Consider the following 19515-nt stretch of genomic DNA (forward strand, 5'->3'; position numbering starts at 1 on the left):
GCTACGACACTCAATCATCTCAGAAAGAACTGATGCAACAGTCGGATTATCCAATCAGCGCTGATGCTATAAAAGCTGATATTTTAATAAGACTTTTATGATTTATGCTGCAGCTTTAGTACCACACATTTTTATTGGTGGAACCATATCTACTATGAAAATGCAGGAGAATACACAGAATAATATAAACATAATACAATAAACAGGAGGAATACTCTATGGCAACAAGAACTTAGACTGTGGAGATACAGAGATTTCTGCTTGAATGTCTAAATGATTAAATGTGACTGTCATTTCAGAATAATATGAAATAAAAGACAACTCCTACCATAGTTTTTACAGGAAAACCGGTTCCATCAAGAATGTGAACATCTACAATAATGATCTCACAAACAGTGTGTATCTGGAATAAACTGCGCCATTCAATTCAGGTGTGAGACCAATGGTGCATTATATGAAGGTAACCCTACTGGCAAATGCAAAGCAAACTTACAGAAAGAACTGTTTAACAACATGTAACTGCTTTATTGTTTCAGGGCCTGGAGGCACTAAATGATTTTACTTCTAAATAAAACGCTATTGCTGTGAATCTGAGTGAGGTAACAGCCATAAACGTGTGTCCAGTAGTTGCTAGATCTAAGGATGAGCAGGGAGCATGGGTGCAGCAATCTGAATATATCTTCTCACTACTGAACACAGTACATTGTAAGAACTCTTACCAGCAGCAGAGCCTCTAGGTGGCTGAGATAAGTCTCCTCACTGGCCAGGATTCCAGATAAAACCCACTTCCGCATCTCCAGCCCCTTCTCCAGGTCCAGCTCCGCCTGAACACAGAATAAAACAAACATTATCAAACCAATCATCCACTGAATGAACATAACCAGCAGGAATAAGCTCTTTGAGAGTTTAATATCAAACCAATCCTTAGTCTCTATTTATGGCAACTAGCAATAAGCAAGTTATAGTAGCTTAAATATAAATAAAATGAAGTAAGACATAATAGAAATGTAAGGGCAGCACGGTGGCTCAGCAGGTAGTGTCTTTGTCACACAGACTCCAGGGACCTGGAGGTTGTGGGTTCAAATCCCACTCTGGTTGTGTTCTCTCTGTGTCCATGTGGGTTTTCTCCCACCGTCCAAAAACACACATTAGTAGATGGATCGGTGAGGTGTGAGTGTGTGTGTGTGTGTGTGTGTGTGTGTTGCCCTGTGAAGGACTGGCGCCCCCTCCAGGGTGTGTTCCTGCCTTGCACCCAGTAATTCTGGGTAGGCTCCAGACCCATCACAACCCTGAATTGGATAGGGGTTAAAGACAATGAATGAATGAATAAATTAATGAGTAATAGGAATGTAATATATGCTATAACCATAGAATTATCCCAATAGGTAGTTGAACCCTGGTCTGCTATGTAGAACTCAATGATGTTACCCATTTTCAAACCAGATGTTTTAAGTTAACTGGATACTGTGGGGGTAAATAACTAAATATTGTAGTTAATATTATCTCCTCATGGGGCACAACATAGAATGGAACAGCAATGGCATAAAAATGCACCAAAAACGCTACAGGCAAACTACCATTCAGGTGCATTTTCAGGTTTCTGATGTTTACTACGATGATCTAATGCCTACAAATTAATTTACCAGTTCTGCGTTCACTGATGCATTGGCTAATACCACCACCTTCTAAAGTGAGTACCCACACCGAGCTACAATCCGAGTCCTCCACATCTCTAACATTACGTTTGCCAACATCGGTAACATGATTACCATCATAACATGCTGTGGATGACTGCATCCCCCAGTGCCACAAATGAGATTCCCATCACTGGCCATATTCTTTCACAGGTAGCAATAAAACCAGGTCATTAACATCTGCCAATATCATTGGTCGTGTGATACATCAGTCAGGCTCTAGTTCAATCATTCTGGTCTTTTAGAAGTGTACCACTGGGAACATGGGTATGCCTTAAGCCCAAACCGAGGTACACCAGTATTAAACTGCCTTCAGTATTAGTGTTGTTATTTTCTAACAGCAAATTAAGAGTTATTCCAGACTAAATATCACACTCAAATCTTTACCACTTCAACCCAACGAGTTTAATTCGACATATTTGTGGCAAAGATGAAGCCGATAGATAAAATTGTTAGTGAACTTTCTCGACGTCCACTCATTTTCTGAGCCAGGGAATGTGTGTGTGTGTGTGTGTGTGTGTGTGTAGTCTACTACCTACTAATGGGGGTAAATAAGCCTGAAATGCTCGTTTCCATGGCCACTGCTCAGGTAGTGAGAACAGCAGATGTTAGTGAGACTCTCCAGGGACGTTCAAGTCCAGTACTGAAGAGCTACATTTTCTTTTCTCTGGATTATTCCTCTGCCTTTGATAATGTCCTTGTGCTGGCACGCATTTATGAATTTGAAAGCCCGATATCCAGGATAGAATGCATATATCCATACACACACACACACACACACACACACACACACACACACACACACACAGAGATGATGACGCTACGTACATTTTGGCAGCTGCTACAAATATGGGCTGTATTCATTGGCATTTATTTCCATACCAAAATTCCTGTATAAACCTACACAGGGTTTATCATCTGCTTGGCCCTTAGTTGGGGATTAAATGAATCCTGGAGTTTTAAAAGGAAGCATATCCTACATTTTCACTGGATTTTGTGAGGGTTCGTGTCCAGAATTCTCATCATTCATTTCTACCCTTGATGATTGTTTTACGTTTATACTGACACCTAGTGTCTTGGGTGTATCATGGATTCTGTACATAAACATGGCAGTGCCCATGCAGGGGACCCACCCTAGGAAGCATACTGATTCATTCAAAGATTACAAAGCTAGTTGACTCTTCATCACATATGAACCGCACTCTGTGGGACAATTATTAAAATAATAATCTATGAATTTTTAATGCAGTTGACTCTTTTGTGATGGTAAAATTCACTTGTTGCAGTCTTTAATAACAGCACATAGTCTGAACAAATATATTTCTTATAAATCTAACATCCAAATATTGATAATTGTCGTGGAAATTCGTTCAGTGTCAACAGCTTCATGTGACTGTAAATGAAATGCTTTCTTTTGAAAAAAATAATTTAAAACAAGCCAAGAAAACAGGCTTTCCACGCTGTGGGTCTTTTAAAGATGCCAGCTGGCCGGTTCTGCATCCTGCTTTTTCTGAAAGAGAAGTGAAGGTGTGTTTACTTAATCACGCATCACACTGGCAACACACACAGTTGTGGAGGTGGATACTGCCTCAGCGTTTGTATCACAGTGAAGGAAATAAACTTCACATGACTGAACAGGGAAAGTTATGGTGGCCCAGTGAGTCAAAACACAGCAACCAAACGACATAGAGAAACATCAGTGGAGAATACAAATACCAAACGTTTGCAGAAACAAGATTGTGAAATATCTGTGGAAATCCATTGCCCATGGAATTAAACAATCTAGAGCAGCTAAATATCTAAAGTCATCAGGTCACTGCCAAGTGGAGGCCAGAGGGTTATAAAGCCCCCTGCATTTCACACTGTAATAATGTGTTCTCATCTTTTGTTTGCAGTCAAGAAGAGTTTTGAACAACTGTAAAACATAGTTCCCAAAATATACTTACTGCACTCATACGGATCGTTTATCATTATATATAATGAAGCAAAGGTCCACAGCCGGTTATCACTGTATCAACATTAATTATGAATTATTAGCCAAAAACATCTACAGTTTGACTTCACATAAATAAATATGTTTATAAATTTCCAATATTTTATAATGGAGAAATGTCATGACAAAGAGGAGCTAACCCTGAGAGCGTGATTCTTAATTCTGAAGGTGGAAGAAACAAAGCAAGTGTTTATTCATGATCTTTAGGCAGCAGCCTCCTCTCCTTAGGGAAAATCCTTCCATCTCCTGACTATCATCTTTTATTCATCCACATATTTATTAATGAAAATCCTCTCTGGCTTTGGGTACAGAGGTGAGCAGAGCCCTCCTCGCTGATAAAAAAAAGAGCTTTCATTTCCACACGGTTTCATTTCATTTCATAATGAGAGAACATTATTTCATCCTCAGACCACATCAGAGGAAAAAATTACTGATTAAAACCCAGTGCATTTAAAAACCACCACAGAATTAGGACATGGGACATAAATTCATTCATTTATTATCTGTAACCCTTATCCAGTTCAGGGTCGCGGTGAGTCCAGAGCCTACCTGGAATCATTGGGCGCAAGGCGGGAATACACCCTGGAGGGGGTGCCAGCCCACCTACCAACGTGTGTTTTTGGACTGTGGGAGGAAACCGGAGCACCGGGAGGAAACCCACGCAGACACAGGGAGAACACACCACACTCCTCACAGACAGTCACCCGGAGGAAACCCACGCAGACACAGGGAGAACACACCACACTCCTCACATACAGTCACCCGGAGGAAACCCACGCAGACACAGGGAGAACACACCACACTCCTCACAGACAGTCACCCGGAGGAAACCCACGCAGACACAGAGAGAACACACCACACTCCTCACAGACAGTCACCCGGAGGAAACCCATGCAGACACAGGGAGAACACACCACACTCCTCACAGACAGTCACCCGGAGGAAACCACCGTGCCGCCTTTCCTGCTTTAATGAAGGTTGTATTATCTTTCTAATAATCAGTTTTCTACAGCGTAGCATTCATATCACCAGCAAATAAAAGTGTCTTCTATAAGTTATAGAATAAAAGGAAGGGTGCTATAAGTTAAGGTGTGGTTTTATTTATTGTGTTTTATATGGTTTTATTATTAATGCCCTGTCACCTCAAATGGAGAAAATATGATGTGTTTTTATAAAATTAAGCCTCACAACATTTTGCAAAAATATTGCTTAATAATGGCAATAGATTATATTTGAATTTGCATATTTCTGTGAGGATTTGATGACAGCCATGAGGACATTATTGAGCTCAGGTACTAAAGTTGGAGGATTAGCATGAAATGAAGTGGCATGACCTGGAGTGTCCAAAGGTGCTCAATGCAAAAACAGGCTAATCGCGTACAAACCCTTCCAGCATTGGGCTGTGGAGTGGTGGAACTGCATTTACTGAAATTATGTGCTTCCATCCGACACGTCTGGGAAGAGTTGGCAATCAAAACCTCATGGCAGTGTTGCAGTACATAATAGAAAATAATTTTCTGGTGAATAGATGCTGTGGCTGAAGCAAAAAAGGACAAAATACCCATTAATAATTAACACCCTTCACTTAGTCTTCAAAACCTTCCCACAGAGCAATATCCCGGTTCTGTGGTGGTGACAAGAAAGCCCACATGTAAGTAATTGCAGACCACTATTCCAGAGGGAAGAAGATGTGCGTGCTTGCCTATAGCATCTCTCTGAAGATCCCTTCCCTCAAAGCCTTCAACTCAAAGCAGAGGTTTACTCAACAAATCCCTCCGCAATTCCATGCTCCTACAGCCGTGTGTACATTAGATTAAAGCCCGGCCCAAGCTGCGTGGACACGTATGAGTAGGAGTTATGAACACACTCTGCATTCCCAGTGTTAATTAAGACTCATGCGAGAGCTGAAGTCAGGGGTCAAAGGGTAGAGGCAGCCCCTGAGAGGACGCTTAAACTCCGGCAAGCCTCAGGACAGAAGAGTGGTGGTGAACGCATCAATCATTCAAACAGTCAATGGCTATGAAGGAGCTGGGGGAGGGGCCTATACCATCACTGTGTAATTACGGACCGGGCCATAAAGTCACACCCACTTCTAAACACTCCACAGAGGAGAACTAATTTTCAATTAGAGCAGGTGTGAGCTCAACTGTGCAGGGCAAGCCAGTTCTGGTGGTCCTGAATGAGTATTGTCAGTATAGAGGGGACTGTATATGTGAAACACTGTATTAGAACGGTTAACTGATTTTCCACAGTAGGGTTGAGCGAAGAGGAAAGGTTCCAGTGTCAGAAACTGAACAAAGGCCATTAAACTGTGAAACACACCTGGGCCAAAAAGCTTTCAAGGTAATAAATAAGATAATATAATGGATAACGGTGCCCAGGGGGTTGACCTGTATCACACTCACCGCATTAAAAAATAACTGTTACTCAATCTTTGCTGCTATGTGATTGACTGGTCTTGTTTTTGCCAGCTGGAATGGAAACAAAAGCTCTCTGCAAGCAACAGCACACAACCATAAGATTAAGTGCATTCACTGACTGATGTTACAGCTATAATATTATCATCCCTCATTCATCTTGTGTAACTGCTTCATTTTGATCTGAATCATGGTGGGTCTGAAGCGCAAGGCAGGACCAGACCCAGGACGGGGAGCCTGTCCATCACAGGGCATCACAAACTCACACAGCCAAGCCACCTACCGACAGGTGTTATCGGTGAACACACAAAGCTCCTCACAGACAGTGTCCCAAGGTGAGGATCAATCCCAGTGCCGCTATGTGCAGCGTCACCATGCTACCTTTATAATGTTATGATGTAAACGCTGTGAGTCGGCCCAGTGAGTCAGCCTGAGTACTTTTCTTGTGTTACTGTCCAGATACTATCCTTCACATTCACTCTGGTCTACTGATGAGCATTTGCTTTCTGTTGCTTCCATCGAATTACACACATATAATGAAAGGGCTTTCAGTTTTGCAGACAACAAAGATTTACATCCACTTTATCTCTGCATGCATCCTTCACTTTCTACACTGATTGGACAATGAAAGTGAAACACCTGGTTTTAGACCACAGTAATTTATTAGCATGGTGTAGGGCCTCCTTTTGCGGCCGATACAGCGTCAGTTCGTCTTGGGAATGACATACACAAGTCCCGCACAGTGGTCAGAGGGATTTGAAGCCATTCTTCTTGCAGGATAGTGGCCAGGTCTCTACGTGATGCTGGTGGAGGAAAACGTTTCCTGACTCGCTCCTCCTCCAAAACACCCCAAAGTGGCTCAATAATATTTAGATCTGGTGACTGTGCAGGCCATGGGAGATGTTCAACTTCACTTTCATGTTCATCTAACCAGTCTTTCACCAGTCTCGCTGTGTGTATTGGTGCATTGTCGTCCTGATACACGGCACCGCCTTCAGGACACAATGTTACTGGTGCAATACTGGTGCAATGTGCAGTTAATGAAGATTGTCCACCAGGCTGCTCCAATTTAGCCATGAAACCTCCCACACTACAATAACAGGTGTTTCAGTTTCATTGTCTAACCCCTGGAGAATGAGCAGTCCTAAAAGTGGGTAATGCTTATGTCACTATTACCCTGACCAATCACAAGGCTACCATAGCCACGCCTCCTCTCAGAGTTGAAGAGACCGCTGAGCTAAAGCTTAGGAGCCATCTTAGCGTAAACAGCAGTCTGTTCTCCAGTGATCGAGAGCCATCAGTCACACGGTCATTAGCATTGGAACACACCCACACCGTTCTCAGAGAGTTCCGAGGAGTGTATTTTGGTCATTTTTGAGGAGAGATTTATCATATCTCTTTGTGTTTTTTATGTAAACTTTGCTTAAAGTTTCACAAAACACCCAAAAAAAAATCTAAATTTCAAATAGTTCCCGATATCAATTTGAAGATTACTGTTTTTAATTTATAGTTTAAACACTGTGTGTTGCTTACTTCCTTGGTGTTATTTTGTTATAGCTGTGTAATTTATATTTTCTGTAACATTTATCTTGTTTTACACTGGTTTCTTTGCACTGTAAAGTGTCCTTGAGTGCCCTGAATGTGCGTATACATTAAATTCAATTACTACTACTATTAAACACACATGCTGCATTGTGCTTATTTCATGTCTAGAGAGTAATCTGTAATGTCTGTGATGAAAAAGGTATCAGCTGAGGAAAAACACTAAAGACTTTTACCTCAGCTCACCCCCAGACCATTCAGCATCCTGTTTTGTGTAGCAGATGATGTGTAGGTGCAGGCAAAAATGGTGTACCACAAGAGCAAGCCAAGGGGAAACGTCAGAATGCATCTGCTAACAGAGCTGATGATCAGAACCAAATATTTTTGATTCTTGCAGCTAGGGCTGGACAATAATTCAGTTTCATTTTATATCGCAATATAAAATGTTTAATAACAATGATAAGATTTTTAAACACATTTTCAATATATTTCAATATATTTACAGCATCTGTCACTGACTGACGGTCAATACAGATGCTAGAGTTCAGAATCCTCAATGTTCAAATTTGTTTTAAAATATTAATACTGTGGAACCTCTACCTACGAACTTGATCCGTTCCGTGACTCGGTTCGTAAGTGGAAAAGTTCCTTTCTCGAGTCTATTTTCCCCGTTTAAAATAATGGAAAAGCAATTAATGCAATCCAGCCCCCACCCCGAAAGTCACCCTTTTTGCACTGATATGTGTTTACAAAACTAAAAAAAAAAAATAAAAGAGAAATACAGTGGTAACAGTAATAAAAAAGAACTAATAAAGTTGTAAGTGGTTACACATCGCTACCTTGAAGACGTGACGACTGTCTGGAGGAGTAACACAGGCACTGGCTGTATGACGGGAGGTGGGGGGGGGTGGAATAACGGAGAGTAGGCGGTGAATGTGGGGAGACGAAGCGTAGATACGGCTTAACTTAGAACGAATTTCGATGTCTGCTATTTACACTAATGCTAAAATGCTAAAGCTACAATGTGCTAATCTTAAAAGCTCACTCAAGTCTGGGCGCTGGGAGACTCGCCTATTGGGGTCAGTGGCCATTTCCAGCCGCCGGCTCGGAGGAGGCTCGGGTTCGTTTCTAGAGTCGTGGTTCGTTGGTGGAGGCAAAAAATATTCAAATGCCCGGTTCGTATCTTGGAAAGCCAAGAGATTCATGTTTGACGGTGATGTCATGTTTCTTGACAGTTCTCTGTGGCTTTTATGTTGTTTATATGAATATAGGAATTATATCATATTGACTGAAATTTTGAAGTATATCTTGATATAAATTTTGGCTGTATCGTCCAGCCCTGAACAAAATAATGATACACAGAGTGGGTGGCTGCTTGTTTTCTGATAACTCTGAACAGCTGAGAGTGCAAAAGAGACCATGTACATGTGGGCAGATTATCTGGGGCTGAGATTAGTAAACGGAAAATAAACAACGTCTGTATTAGAAAAATTAAAAAATCTATTTGAATGAGATGTAAAACATAGATCCTGAAAAACTGAAACAGGATTCATTCATAAAAACACCTGAGGACCTGGCATACATGGGCAGCAGTTACAGAACCTGAACATCAGAACGTGTAAATCCACCAAAGGTGAACAGGTTTGGGCCTGGCCAGTACTTCGATGGGAGACCTCTTAGGAAAGCTTGGGTTGCTGCTCAAACAGCGTTGGTGGGGCCAACTGGGGGCGCTGTCTCTGTGGTCTGTGTGCTTTGACTGGGACACTGCACTGAACAATTGGCACAGTCCTTTGGATGAGATGTAACACTGAGGTCCTGACTCAGGGGTTATGAAACATCCTGGGGCATTTCCTCAAAAAGTGTTGGGGCGTGACCCTGATGTCCTTGTAGATCTGCCACTGTGGACAAGTCTGGCCTCCTATTCAGTCCCATCCTCAAATAAACTGGCTCTATTCCTCTAGTCTCCTAACAAACTAAGAGTTAATGTGTGGTGTGGTGTGGTACTGTCAGGGATTGACTGCTGTGGCCTCATTCAGATGGATGCCGGACATTAGTGGAGGCTGAGGTGACTCAACCATGTGTTTTAGTATGTAAATTCTACAAAAGCGCTACGTAGGTGTAACTATCAATCATTTAATCATTCACCTGAGAGTATCATAGACTAAAGTGAGTGACTGATATGACAAATAGTATGAGATAATTAACATAAATAAGTATTTGTGATATTCCCCGGACTCTCGGCTTGTGGGATTGTGCACTCACAGACTTGGCGGACTCCAAGGAACCGGAGGAGAGCGTGTCTCTGCTGCTGCGGCTCTTGGAGCTGAGGTAAGGCGAGGAGGATGGAGAATCGTCGATGTAGGGCAGGATGTCATGGTGGCGTCTTTGCTCCTCGGCCCGGTCAGCATCGTAACCGTATGTAGGCGGGGTCCCAGTGAATGGACCATCTGAGGAAAGAGGGAGAGACAAGGATTAGGAGTTTTTCCCCATAGTCATTCAGAGCATGTTAGTAACACTATACTTTCAGAATTCATGTTCAGAAATGCATAGGCGAAACGTAGCCGAACGTAGTGTTTGAATCTTGTCCAAGGACTCGTAATGATGTGGTATGGTGTGTTATTCAGACAGGGGCTCGAACCCCTGTCCTGTACACAGAATGACGGAGTACTGCCCAATACACCAACAACACCAACCACTGTACTGTAATTAATGTGTTGCAAATGATCACAGCCACTATAAATATCATTTTACCGTCCAACAAAACCAGTTTTACAAAAACTGTACCTTGTAAATATTAGTCAACATGTCTGTACACTTTTGTTTTAGGGCAGAAAGTCTTAGGTAACCCTCCTCAGACCACCCTGTACGTTTTTGTGCTGGTGAGGTCAAAGCATTCAGCCACACAATCCAAACTCTGTCTGCGGGAAGACATTGACATTTAGCATTCTTCAGCCCACAACCAGAAAGACAACATCCAGACATACACAGCAAGATACTCACCCACTCTGTACCAAATACTAACCAATGGCAGATGATAGAGAAACGGAGTACAGTAAAACAGAACACAATGGAATGAAGTCAATAAGCTATGCTTCCCACTACAAAAGCATCTTTGGGGTTTTCCTATGTGGGTGAATAGTGGTGCTGATTGTGGCGTGTGTCGGTGGGTACATTTGTGCATCTCACTCAAATATGTTCATATCTATAAACATACTGTGTACATAAATATGGAAGAACCCCTCTTTAGCCCAGCGTACATACACCTCTTCTGCAAATCTCCACATATTAGCCCCTCAAGGCCTTTATTCCTCCTTCGTCTTTGTCATCAATTCCTGAAACTCAATTCCTGAAACCGAGTGACCCACTTTCACTTGGCACACAATGATAATTTCATTTTGATTAAATGATACACAGCACTGAGCCTTAGAACAGACGTCTGTTGTTATACTCAAACACAAAATCTATGGCACCACATGCCTTAGTGCTAGGAGGCGTAGTGTTTAAGAGAACTCCCAGTAGGTAAGTGGCCTTTCTCACGTTGCTGTGTGTGGTCAAAACCAGGATCGGTTTCTCTTCCCAGTACCTCCATTAATAGTTTGCAGCATTTTGTCTTAATACATGAAGGTTGGTATATTCACAAATAAGTGTTAGTTTTTCCCACTTTCCCACTCCTAACGTCTCTGGTAATACCCACATAGCAGCATGGCACTAAATGTATGTCTAAATCATCACCAACAAATCCCACAAAGAGCACAGTTCTTAAATATCCTCTAATAGATTTACTTCTGTTGTTTCTGAGTTATTTACATAACTGAAATAGTAGCAGCAGCCCTTTTAATATCTATATTAGGTCTATACTTTTGTTTGTTTTGTATTAGATACCGCAAAAACAAATCTATTTGAGATTGTTTAACAGACGTACATGGTCTGGGGCAAATGTGTGCTAATTTAGGCTACAAATGTACACAGCGCTAAGTTGGTAAGCTATTAGCGTCTGTTATTTGTTAGCTACTCTTGCCTCTTAGCCCCAGTGTAAAAATAAATAGCAAAAAAAAAATATTCCAAAACAAGTCTTAGCTGATTGAGTACACTTGGAATGAAATGAGGATTGTAATTTAGGGTTTTGGCTAACACCATGAATTTAACCTTAGCCAGAGCTTAAGTAAAATTAGAACAAACCACCCACAGACCTCACGAGATGAACAGGAATGTTCCTGCCTCTCCTAAATAAATAATTTTCTTAAATTAACTGTTAAAACATACAGACTATTGAAACTACATTCCACATTCCAAAGTACCATTTGGCTGATTTCATTGTATGCTAAAGCTAACAACAAACCCCAAATCAATACGACCCAGGTTCTTAAGTCAGTCGGTTAATTTAATCTGTTGAAGGAGCTAATCACACATTTTCTCAAATTATTTTTTATCTTGTTATGAACAGATATCTCGAGGCCTGGATGTATCAGAGATTCCGTACTAAACATGTTTTAAACATGGCTGCCCCATGCAGGGTGTGACTCTATGGAGCATAAGCTTCGGTCATAGATAGATAGATAAATACCAGAGGGAAATTTGTGGTAATAACTCATGGACTACAAAGCAATTTGATTATTTTTTATCTCCTGTGAGTTATATTTATAATATTATGTTACATGAATTCAAAGCAGTTAGCAAACTGCAAACTGATTCACTGAACTTTACACACACACACACACACACACACACACACACACACACACACACACACACACACACACACACACACACACTCAAAGTGAGATCAAATTGCTAATGGATGCTCTACCACAGAAGCAGAAAACATGATAGCAGCTCTTGAGAGAACATATTGTGTAAAGTACATGATGAAATGATCCTGCTTTAAATGGACACCAACTGCATTTACTTTTAATTTTTACCATGTATAAAACCCAATCCCGTCTAAACACTTTAACACAGAATACCCACTTATAGTAATTCAGTCAGTATTTTAATTCCAACATTATTTTTATACCATGAAATGTAGGTTGATTGACGTAGAAAATGCTAAGCTATAAACTTTGTTCTTAATAGGACAAATCTGAGATTTTTTTGTCTACCGCTTATCCAGTTCAGGTTCGCTGTGAGTCCAGAGCCTACTCAGAATCACTGGGCGCAAGGCAGGAACTCGACCTGGAGGGGGCGCCAGTCCTTCACAGGGAGACACGCACTCACACCTACGGACATTTTTTGAGTCACCAATCCACCTACCAACGTTAGTCTTTGGACCATGGGAGGAAACCGGAGCACCCGGAGGAAACCCACGCAGACACAGGGAGAACACACCACGCTCCACACAGACAGTCACCCGGAGGTAACCCACGCAGACACAGGGAGAACACACCACACTCCTCACAGACAGTCACCCGGAGGAAACCCACACGGACACAGGGAGAACACACCACACTCCTCACAGACAGTCACCCGGAGGAAACCCACGTGGACACAGGGAGAACACACCACACTCCTCACAGACAGTCACCCGGAGGAAACCCACACGGACACAGGGAGAACACACCACACTCCTCACAGACAGTCGCCCGGAGGAAACCCACGCAGACACAGGGAGAACACACCACACTTCTCACAGACCGACACCCGGAGCGGAACTCAAACCCACAACCTCCAGGTCCCTGGAGCTGAGTGACTGCGACCTACCTGCTGCACCACCGTGCCCCCATTATACAATTTGACTTTTTATTTATTAAACACTTATATGAACTAATAATAACATGGTTTGTTTGCACTGCAGACCATACTGTTACTCAGCACTTCATTCATTCATTGCTCTCTAGCAGCTCAACCCAGAGACAACACACTTACACAGAGAACCAACAGTGTCTAAATTAATTATATACGGGGGTTTTTCTTCCAGTAATACTCTCAATAAAAATGTACAGCGTTTAACATTCAGTTCTTTTGTTTACAATCATCCCGTGTGCCTATATTTCTAAGTCATCTGTGTGCCAGCTGTGTATGTTAGTGTGTGTATGTGTATGTGTGTATGTGGTAACATAGAAAGCTGGGCAAATAAGACCTCACTGCATGAGCCCAGAGTCACGGAAGCCTCAACACCATAAAACTCATCCCCCCCACTCATCTCTTCACCATCCCTCCATCCTCACTCTACTCCTCTTTATCTGTCTCTTGTATTCCTTCGTTGCCCCACATATCTGTTTCCCTAACCCAGCTCATGCTGCTGTGTGCCCATGTGGGATCATCATCATTATCATCATCACTGTCTCAGGAACCAAAGGCAAAATCTCCATGCTCAATGCCAACTGTGGGCTAGAGGGGCATAAAGCCCTCCAACACTGACCTATGCAGCAGTGGAGCCAAGTTCCCTAGAGTGATGGAGCTCCATCCATTATGTTTGTGATGAGTTGGAGTTGTGTTTGTGATCTACAACTACTCAGCCAACATCTGTAACTCATTTTCCTACTGTTTACGACAATAAATGCAATCGGATACGAACAGCACATGTTCCGCCATCCAACACAAAGCCTTCAGAGAGGAATGCAAATGTCTACAAACTTTTGACCATGTAGTTTATGTAGTACACGGGATCAAAAGCATTACACCAGGGGGTCTAAGCTTAATCCACACATTTGACTGAAAGGAGAGACAATGGGGATGTGTGAATAAACAGCTGTCAACTACTGTGTCTTGCTCCATCACTCCCAGAGCTTTTCGGGGCTGGGAGGGGGTTGAAATGGGTAGTGGAAGGTAGTGGGGGCAGGGGTTTGGAGCGCGATTGTCTGGGTCAGCGAGATACATAGGACACACCCACTTCCTGCCTTGTGCTGCAGATTCAATTTAAGTGCTGAAAAAACGTGACAGAAATTCATGTGAGTACATGTGTGAAGAGGCAAAGACAAAGACATCTCAAGGACAAAAAGGCACCCTGTTCTCCCCTGTGCCGCCATATCCCCAAATATGAAATTTAAAAGCAATTTAACCCTGCGAGGAAAAGACTGTAAAGAGTGCAGTTAAAATTAAAAAGCTCCAGAACTGCCACCGGCAATAATCGAAAAAAGCACTTGGATTTAATTTGACAAGCGTCACTGCAGAGACGGTGGATGCTGCAACGACGGCAAGATTCGAGATGTTGGAACAGCTTAATGAGCCAAGGCCTCTTGTGACATAGGGAGAAAACGCAGATGAGGAACAAATCAGTTTCAGAGCTCTAAGAGCACTAAGATTTTGTGGAAATCGGATGCATTCTGCTTGAGTGTTATGAAGAAAACTGGTGCAGGAGCTTAATTGTGTCATTTGAAGGCCTTGTGCATCTCCCTGGACATCTGTGGACAGTCTCACACACTCACCCAGTCACACACACACACACCTGTGGACAATTACGCACAGCCAGTGCAGCTACTAATATGTTTGTGGATTTTGAAAGGAAACCAGAGCACCTGGAGGAAACCCACACAGTCACATGGAGAACACACAAAACCCCTCAAAAGCAGTGACCCTTGCCAGGGTTCATAGCCCGAACCCCAAAGATCCTGGAGCTGTGCAGCTGCAGCTTGTTGAACCACGTGCCGCCCAATTCCTAAAAGATTAGCTACTCATTTTCAACAGGAAACTGATTACGTGGTCACTCTACACCCTGCGTATACACAAGGTAAAGCTTGTCCAGTGTTGCAACAGTGGCTATACACTTGTAGTGTGTGTGGAATGCTTCAGCCAAATACACTGGGATCTGACCACATCTAAAAGAAGTGAAAATTGTGAATATAAACCGAGCCGTGCAAAAACAAGCCAGGAATAAAGCAGCTGAATCCTTTTTTGTTTCCTGAGGTAATCTCTTATCTCACTGCCATACACATCCTGAGAGATAGTGAGAGCCTAGTGAGTTCAGAGAGTATGTGTACAGTGGTGGTGTGTACAGTGCTGGGCAGGAATCAGGAAGGCAGCCAAGGCCTGTGGCCTCCCACTGAGAATTTAATCAGCCTTTGTCTCCGAGTGAAGAGAGTGAATAACAACACACTGGGAGCAAGCCTGCAATCAACACTACACAAACATCACTGCAGCATCCTGCACACTTTCTCTCGCCCTCCTTCTCCTGTTTGTTTCTCTCTAGCTCTCTATCCCTGCAACTTCTGTCTCTAGCATTCTCCTCTTTTGATTTTCATATTCAGCGAAGGGCAAAATGATACATACAGAAGTTCTATAGCATCTTTATTAGCTGTTTGCAATGAGAGAGAGAGTAAGAGCGAGTGAGAGAAAGGAGGGGTGAAGGGAGAGTAGGGATAGAGAGTGAGATAACGAGTGTGAAAGATGACAGGCCTAAATTCAGCCTTGTAGATCAGCTCTAAACTCCACTGATTCATCTTTAAATGTCTCTTCTTCCATGTTTACGTAATGCATCTCTTTTCTCTAAACATGCAATGTTTCAACTAACTACACCATGCTTTAAACACCATGCCATGCCTAATGCCAAAGGAGCGTAAAACCACATGAGCAGTGGGCTGTGTGTGTCTATGTGTGTGTGTGTGTGTGTGTGTCTATGTGTGTGTGTGTGTGGTGGAAATGTGGATTCTTTGGAATGATGGATCACAATCCAATAGGTTTGGTGCGAGTTGTAGAGGTGTTTCTGATCACGACGTAATCATCCAGCTTCAGTACCGGACCCCACTAATGTCCTGGAATGCTGAATGCTGCTTAAAGTTAGAACATAGTTCTGTCAAAACCAAGCCAAGTCCGTGCCCTCTGTTCCCAGCGGGGGGTAATTAACGATGTCACTCTGGATGATTGAAGCCCCCAGGAACACCGCTCCTCTAATCGAATCAGAGCTAACTTGGTTAAAACAGAGGAAATTCCGAGACGTGTCTAAAAACAGAAAGGAACACAGAGCAGGGACTTTCTTATCAAACATCCCGCCCCAAAAGGACACTTATCAGCTCCTAAATTTAACTCACATGGCACCTGGTTATTCTTTAGCATGAAAAGTGGCAGCAGTGGGACCCAGGCCAGTACGTCCAAGGGCTGAAACTTGTGAGGGGGGGTGGGGGGGGTGCAGAGTGCGAGAGCGAGAGAGAGAGAGAGAGAGAGTGAGGAGGGAATGACAACAGAACAAAAAAAAAACATTTCAGAAAAGGCAAATTTTAAATGATAAAGTCATAGAAAAAAATGAAATGAAAATTCTTGGCTCTAAACAAGGACAAACATCAGGACTGAAACAAAAGTAAAAAGACAGAAAAAAAGCTTGACAAAAACATATAAAATACATTTTAAGCTTTTTAATACTGGAACATTTTGTTGCCAGATCCTTTTAAATGATACAGCAGCTACAATCTGGTGAAAGTCCACCTTAAATAGTGCAGCCATTATAAATTTAAGGATGTCCATCAAATGTTCTGTTCTGTTCTGTTAAATAGTGGAAGAGAGAGAGAGAGACCTGTTCTAATGGACTCTACATGGCTCTATTTTGCTCTACTCACTTTTTCTGCGGTTGGTTTTCTACTATAAAGCCCCACCGTCCTGAAATATAGCCAGTGACATCACAATACACAATCTCTAATGGGAACAATAGACTTTGGAAACCATAACAACATTGGCAGTCATGTTCAGTGTAGTTTACTCATTGTGTATTTGTATATTGTTGTTATTTGGGACTGAACACCTGTTTGTGCTGGATGTGTAGACAAGTCTCTCTGGCCAATCAGCACTTTGCATGGTTTTCACGTCACAGTTTAGTCCCTACTCAGCTCACTTGGAACCATGAGTGAGCAAGTACTAAAAAAAGAGCCCGGTTCTAGGTACCAGATTTGCCTAATGGAAAAACAAAAGAGCCGAGTCTATTTGAATAGGGTCTATGCAGTGGAAAAGCTCAGAGAGAGAAAGAGAGAGAGAGAGAGAGAGAGAGAGAGAAAGAGAGAGGAGAGAAAGAGAGAGGAGAGAGGAGAGAAAGAGAGGAGAGAGAAGAGAGAGAGAGAGAGAGAGAGAGAGAGAGAAAGAGAGAGGAGAGAAAGAGAGAGGAGAGAGGAGAGAAAGAGAGGAGAGAGAAAGAGAAAGAGAAAGAGAGAGAGAGAGAGAGAGAGAGAGAGAGAGAGAGAGAGAGAGAGAGAGAGAGAAGAGAGAGAGAGAGAGAAGAGAGAGAGAGAGAGAGAGAAAGAGAGAGAAAGAGAAAGAGAGAGAGAGAGCCACCGACAGATGATCTGTCAGAGGTAGGGGCCTCAGTGGGGAATGGGGGCCCATATCAGATGTGAATATGTCACTTCTGTCAGACTCCTTAAGTGCTACATGGTTTATATTTCCCAGGACATCACAGTGGGCTGAGGGTGGTCCGCCAATTCTTTGATCACAGAGGCGAGAGGCTGTGATTTCTCGGCGGACATTTCACCAAAGTCGCCTTATTAGCACATCCCGTCATCTACAGATGATACTTTGTGCACATTCTGACCCATTACCAACCTTCACACAGTTGGCAGTTACACCATAATTGCAACTCATTAGAGGCTACAAGTTCAAACATGGGTACTATGAATAATATAAAGGGTACTAATGGCATGAGTGATGGCAATACATTATTTAAAGGGGTAATAAGTCATTTCCTCCAATGATTTTTTTCCTCATGCAATAAAACAGCCATTATCCTGACACCTAGGTTCTGTCCCAAAACCTAGTGAGCTGTCTAACTAGAAAGCATTTTATGTCGTAGTGTGTACCCTCCAGACACGGAGGCTGTCCCAATTCTTAGGCACCTCATTATGTTGTCTACTAAGATATCTTAATCTCGCCGGAGTTTAAGGCAGCGTCGGACCCTTCCTCAGCTGTGAAGACAATCCCATGGTGCAACACCAGAACAACTCCTGTCTGTTTCGCTCTTCTCCCAGAAATTATTAAAATTGTGATAAAAAAAACGGGAATATTAGAATCCACCGAGCTGAAATGCTGAGGCAACTCTAGCCACTGAGGTAAAAAACAGTAACTACAGCGTCTCAATAATCTTCCTAATGACGACAGATGACTGTTAGAATATGCTGGCAACTTAACAGCTGTCTACACAGTCAGTGCCAACCTAGGCAGCTCACTAGACTTTGGGACAGACCCCTAGTGTCCTGGAGTCCTGAGAGTCAGGGCGGCACTGCAGGTAGAGTTTCTGTCACACAGCTCCAGAGTCTGTCAATGTCTGAGGAGTTTGGTGTGTTCTCCCTGTGTCTGCATGGGTGTCCTCCAGGTGACTGTCTGTGAGGAGTGTGTTGTGTTGTCCCTGTGTCTGTGTGGGTTTCCTCCGGGTGACTGTCTGTGAGGAGTCTGGTGTGTTCTCCCTGTGTCTGTGTGGGTTTCCTCTGGGTGACTGTCTGTGAGGAGTGTGGTGTGTTCTCCCTGTGTCTGCGTGGGTTTCCTCTGGGTTACTGTCTGTGAGGAGTGTGGTGTGTTCTCTCTGTGCCTACGTGGGTTTCTTCCGGGTGACTGTCTGTGAGGAGTGTGGTGTGTTCTCCCTGTGTTTGCGTGGGTTTCCTCCAGGTGACTGTCTGTGAGGAGTGTGGTGTGTTCTCCCTGTGTCTGTGTGGGTTTCCTCTGGGTGACTGTCTGTGAGGAGTGTGGTGTGTTCTCTCTGTGTCTGCGTGGGTTTCCTCCGGGTGTCTGTCTGTGAGGAGTGTGGTGTGTTCTCCCTGTGTCTGCGTGGGTTTCCTCTGGGTGACTGACTGTGAGGAGTGTGGTGTGTTCTCCCTGTGTCTGCGTGGGTTTCCTCCGGGTGACTGTCTGTGAGGAGTGTGGTGTGTTCTCCCTGTGTCTGCATGGGTTTCCTCCGAGTGACTGTCTGTGAGGAGTGTGGTGTGTTCTCCCTGTGTTTGCGTGGGTTTCCTCTGGGTGACTG

The 19515-nt window shown here is 43.1% G+C and overlaps 1 protein-coding gene across 3 annotated transcripts in view; it reads right to left on the reverse strand.

Annotated features, from left to right (window-relative positions):
• bcr (BCR activator of RhoGEF and GTPase) overlaps window positions 1-19515 on the reverse strand; it is a 126543-nt gene that overhangs the window by 48028 nt on the left and 59000 nt on the right. For 2 of the 3 annotated variants that reach the window (XM_066645450.1, XM_066645449.1), the window contains exons 3-4: window positions 9909-10093; window positions 720-824 (exon numbers count right to left, since the gene is read on the reverse strand). In XM_066645450.1, the coding sequence (XP_066501547.1) occupies window positions 720-824; window positions 9909-10093 (290 nt within the window). Of the gene's footprint in view, window positions 1-719; window positions 825-9908; window positions 10094-16609; window positions 16677-19515 lie in introns of those variants that run through there. The other variant, XM_066645451.1, reaches the window with a different exon arrangement.

This window comes from Hoplias malabaricus, chromosome 15 (assembly GCF_029633855.1).
Source record: "Hoplias malabaricus isolate fHopMal1 chromosome 15, fHopMal1.hap1, whole genome shotgun sequence".
Classification (NCBI taxonomy): domain Eukaryota; kingdom Metazoa; phylum Chordata; class Actinopteri; order Characiformes; family Erythrinidae; genus Hoplias; species Hoplias malabaricus.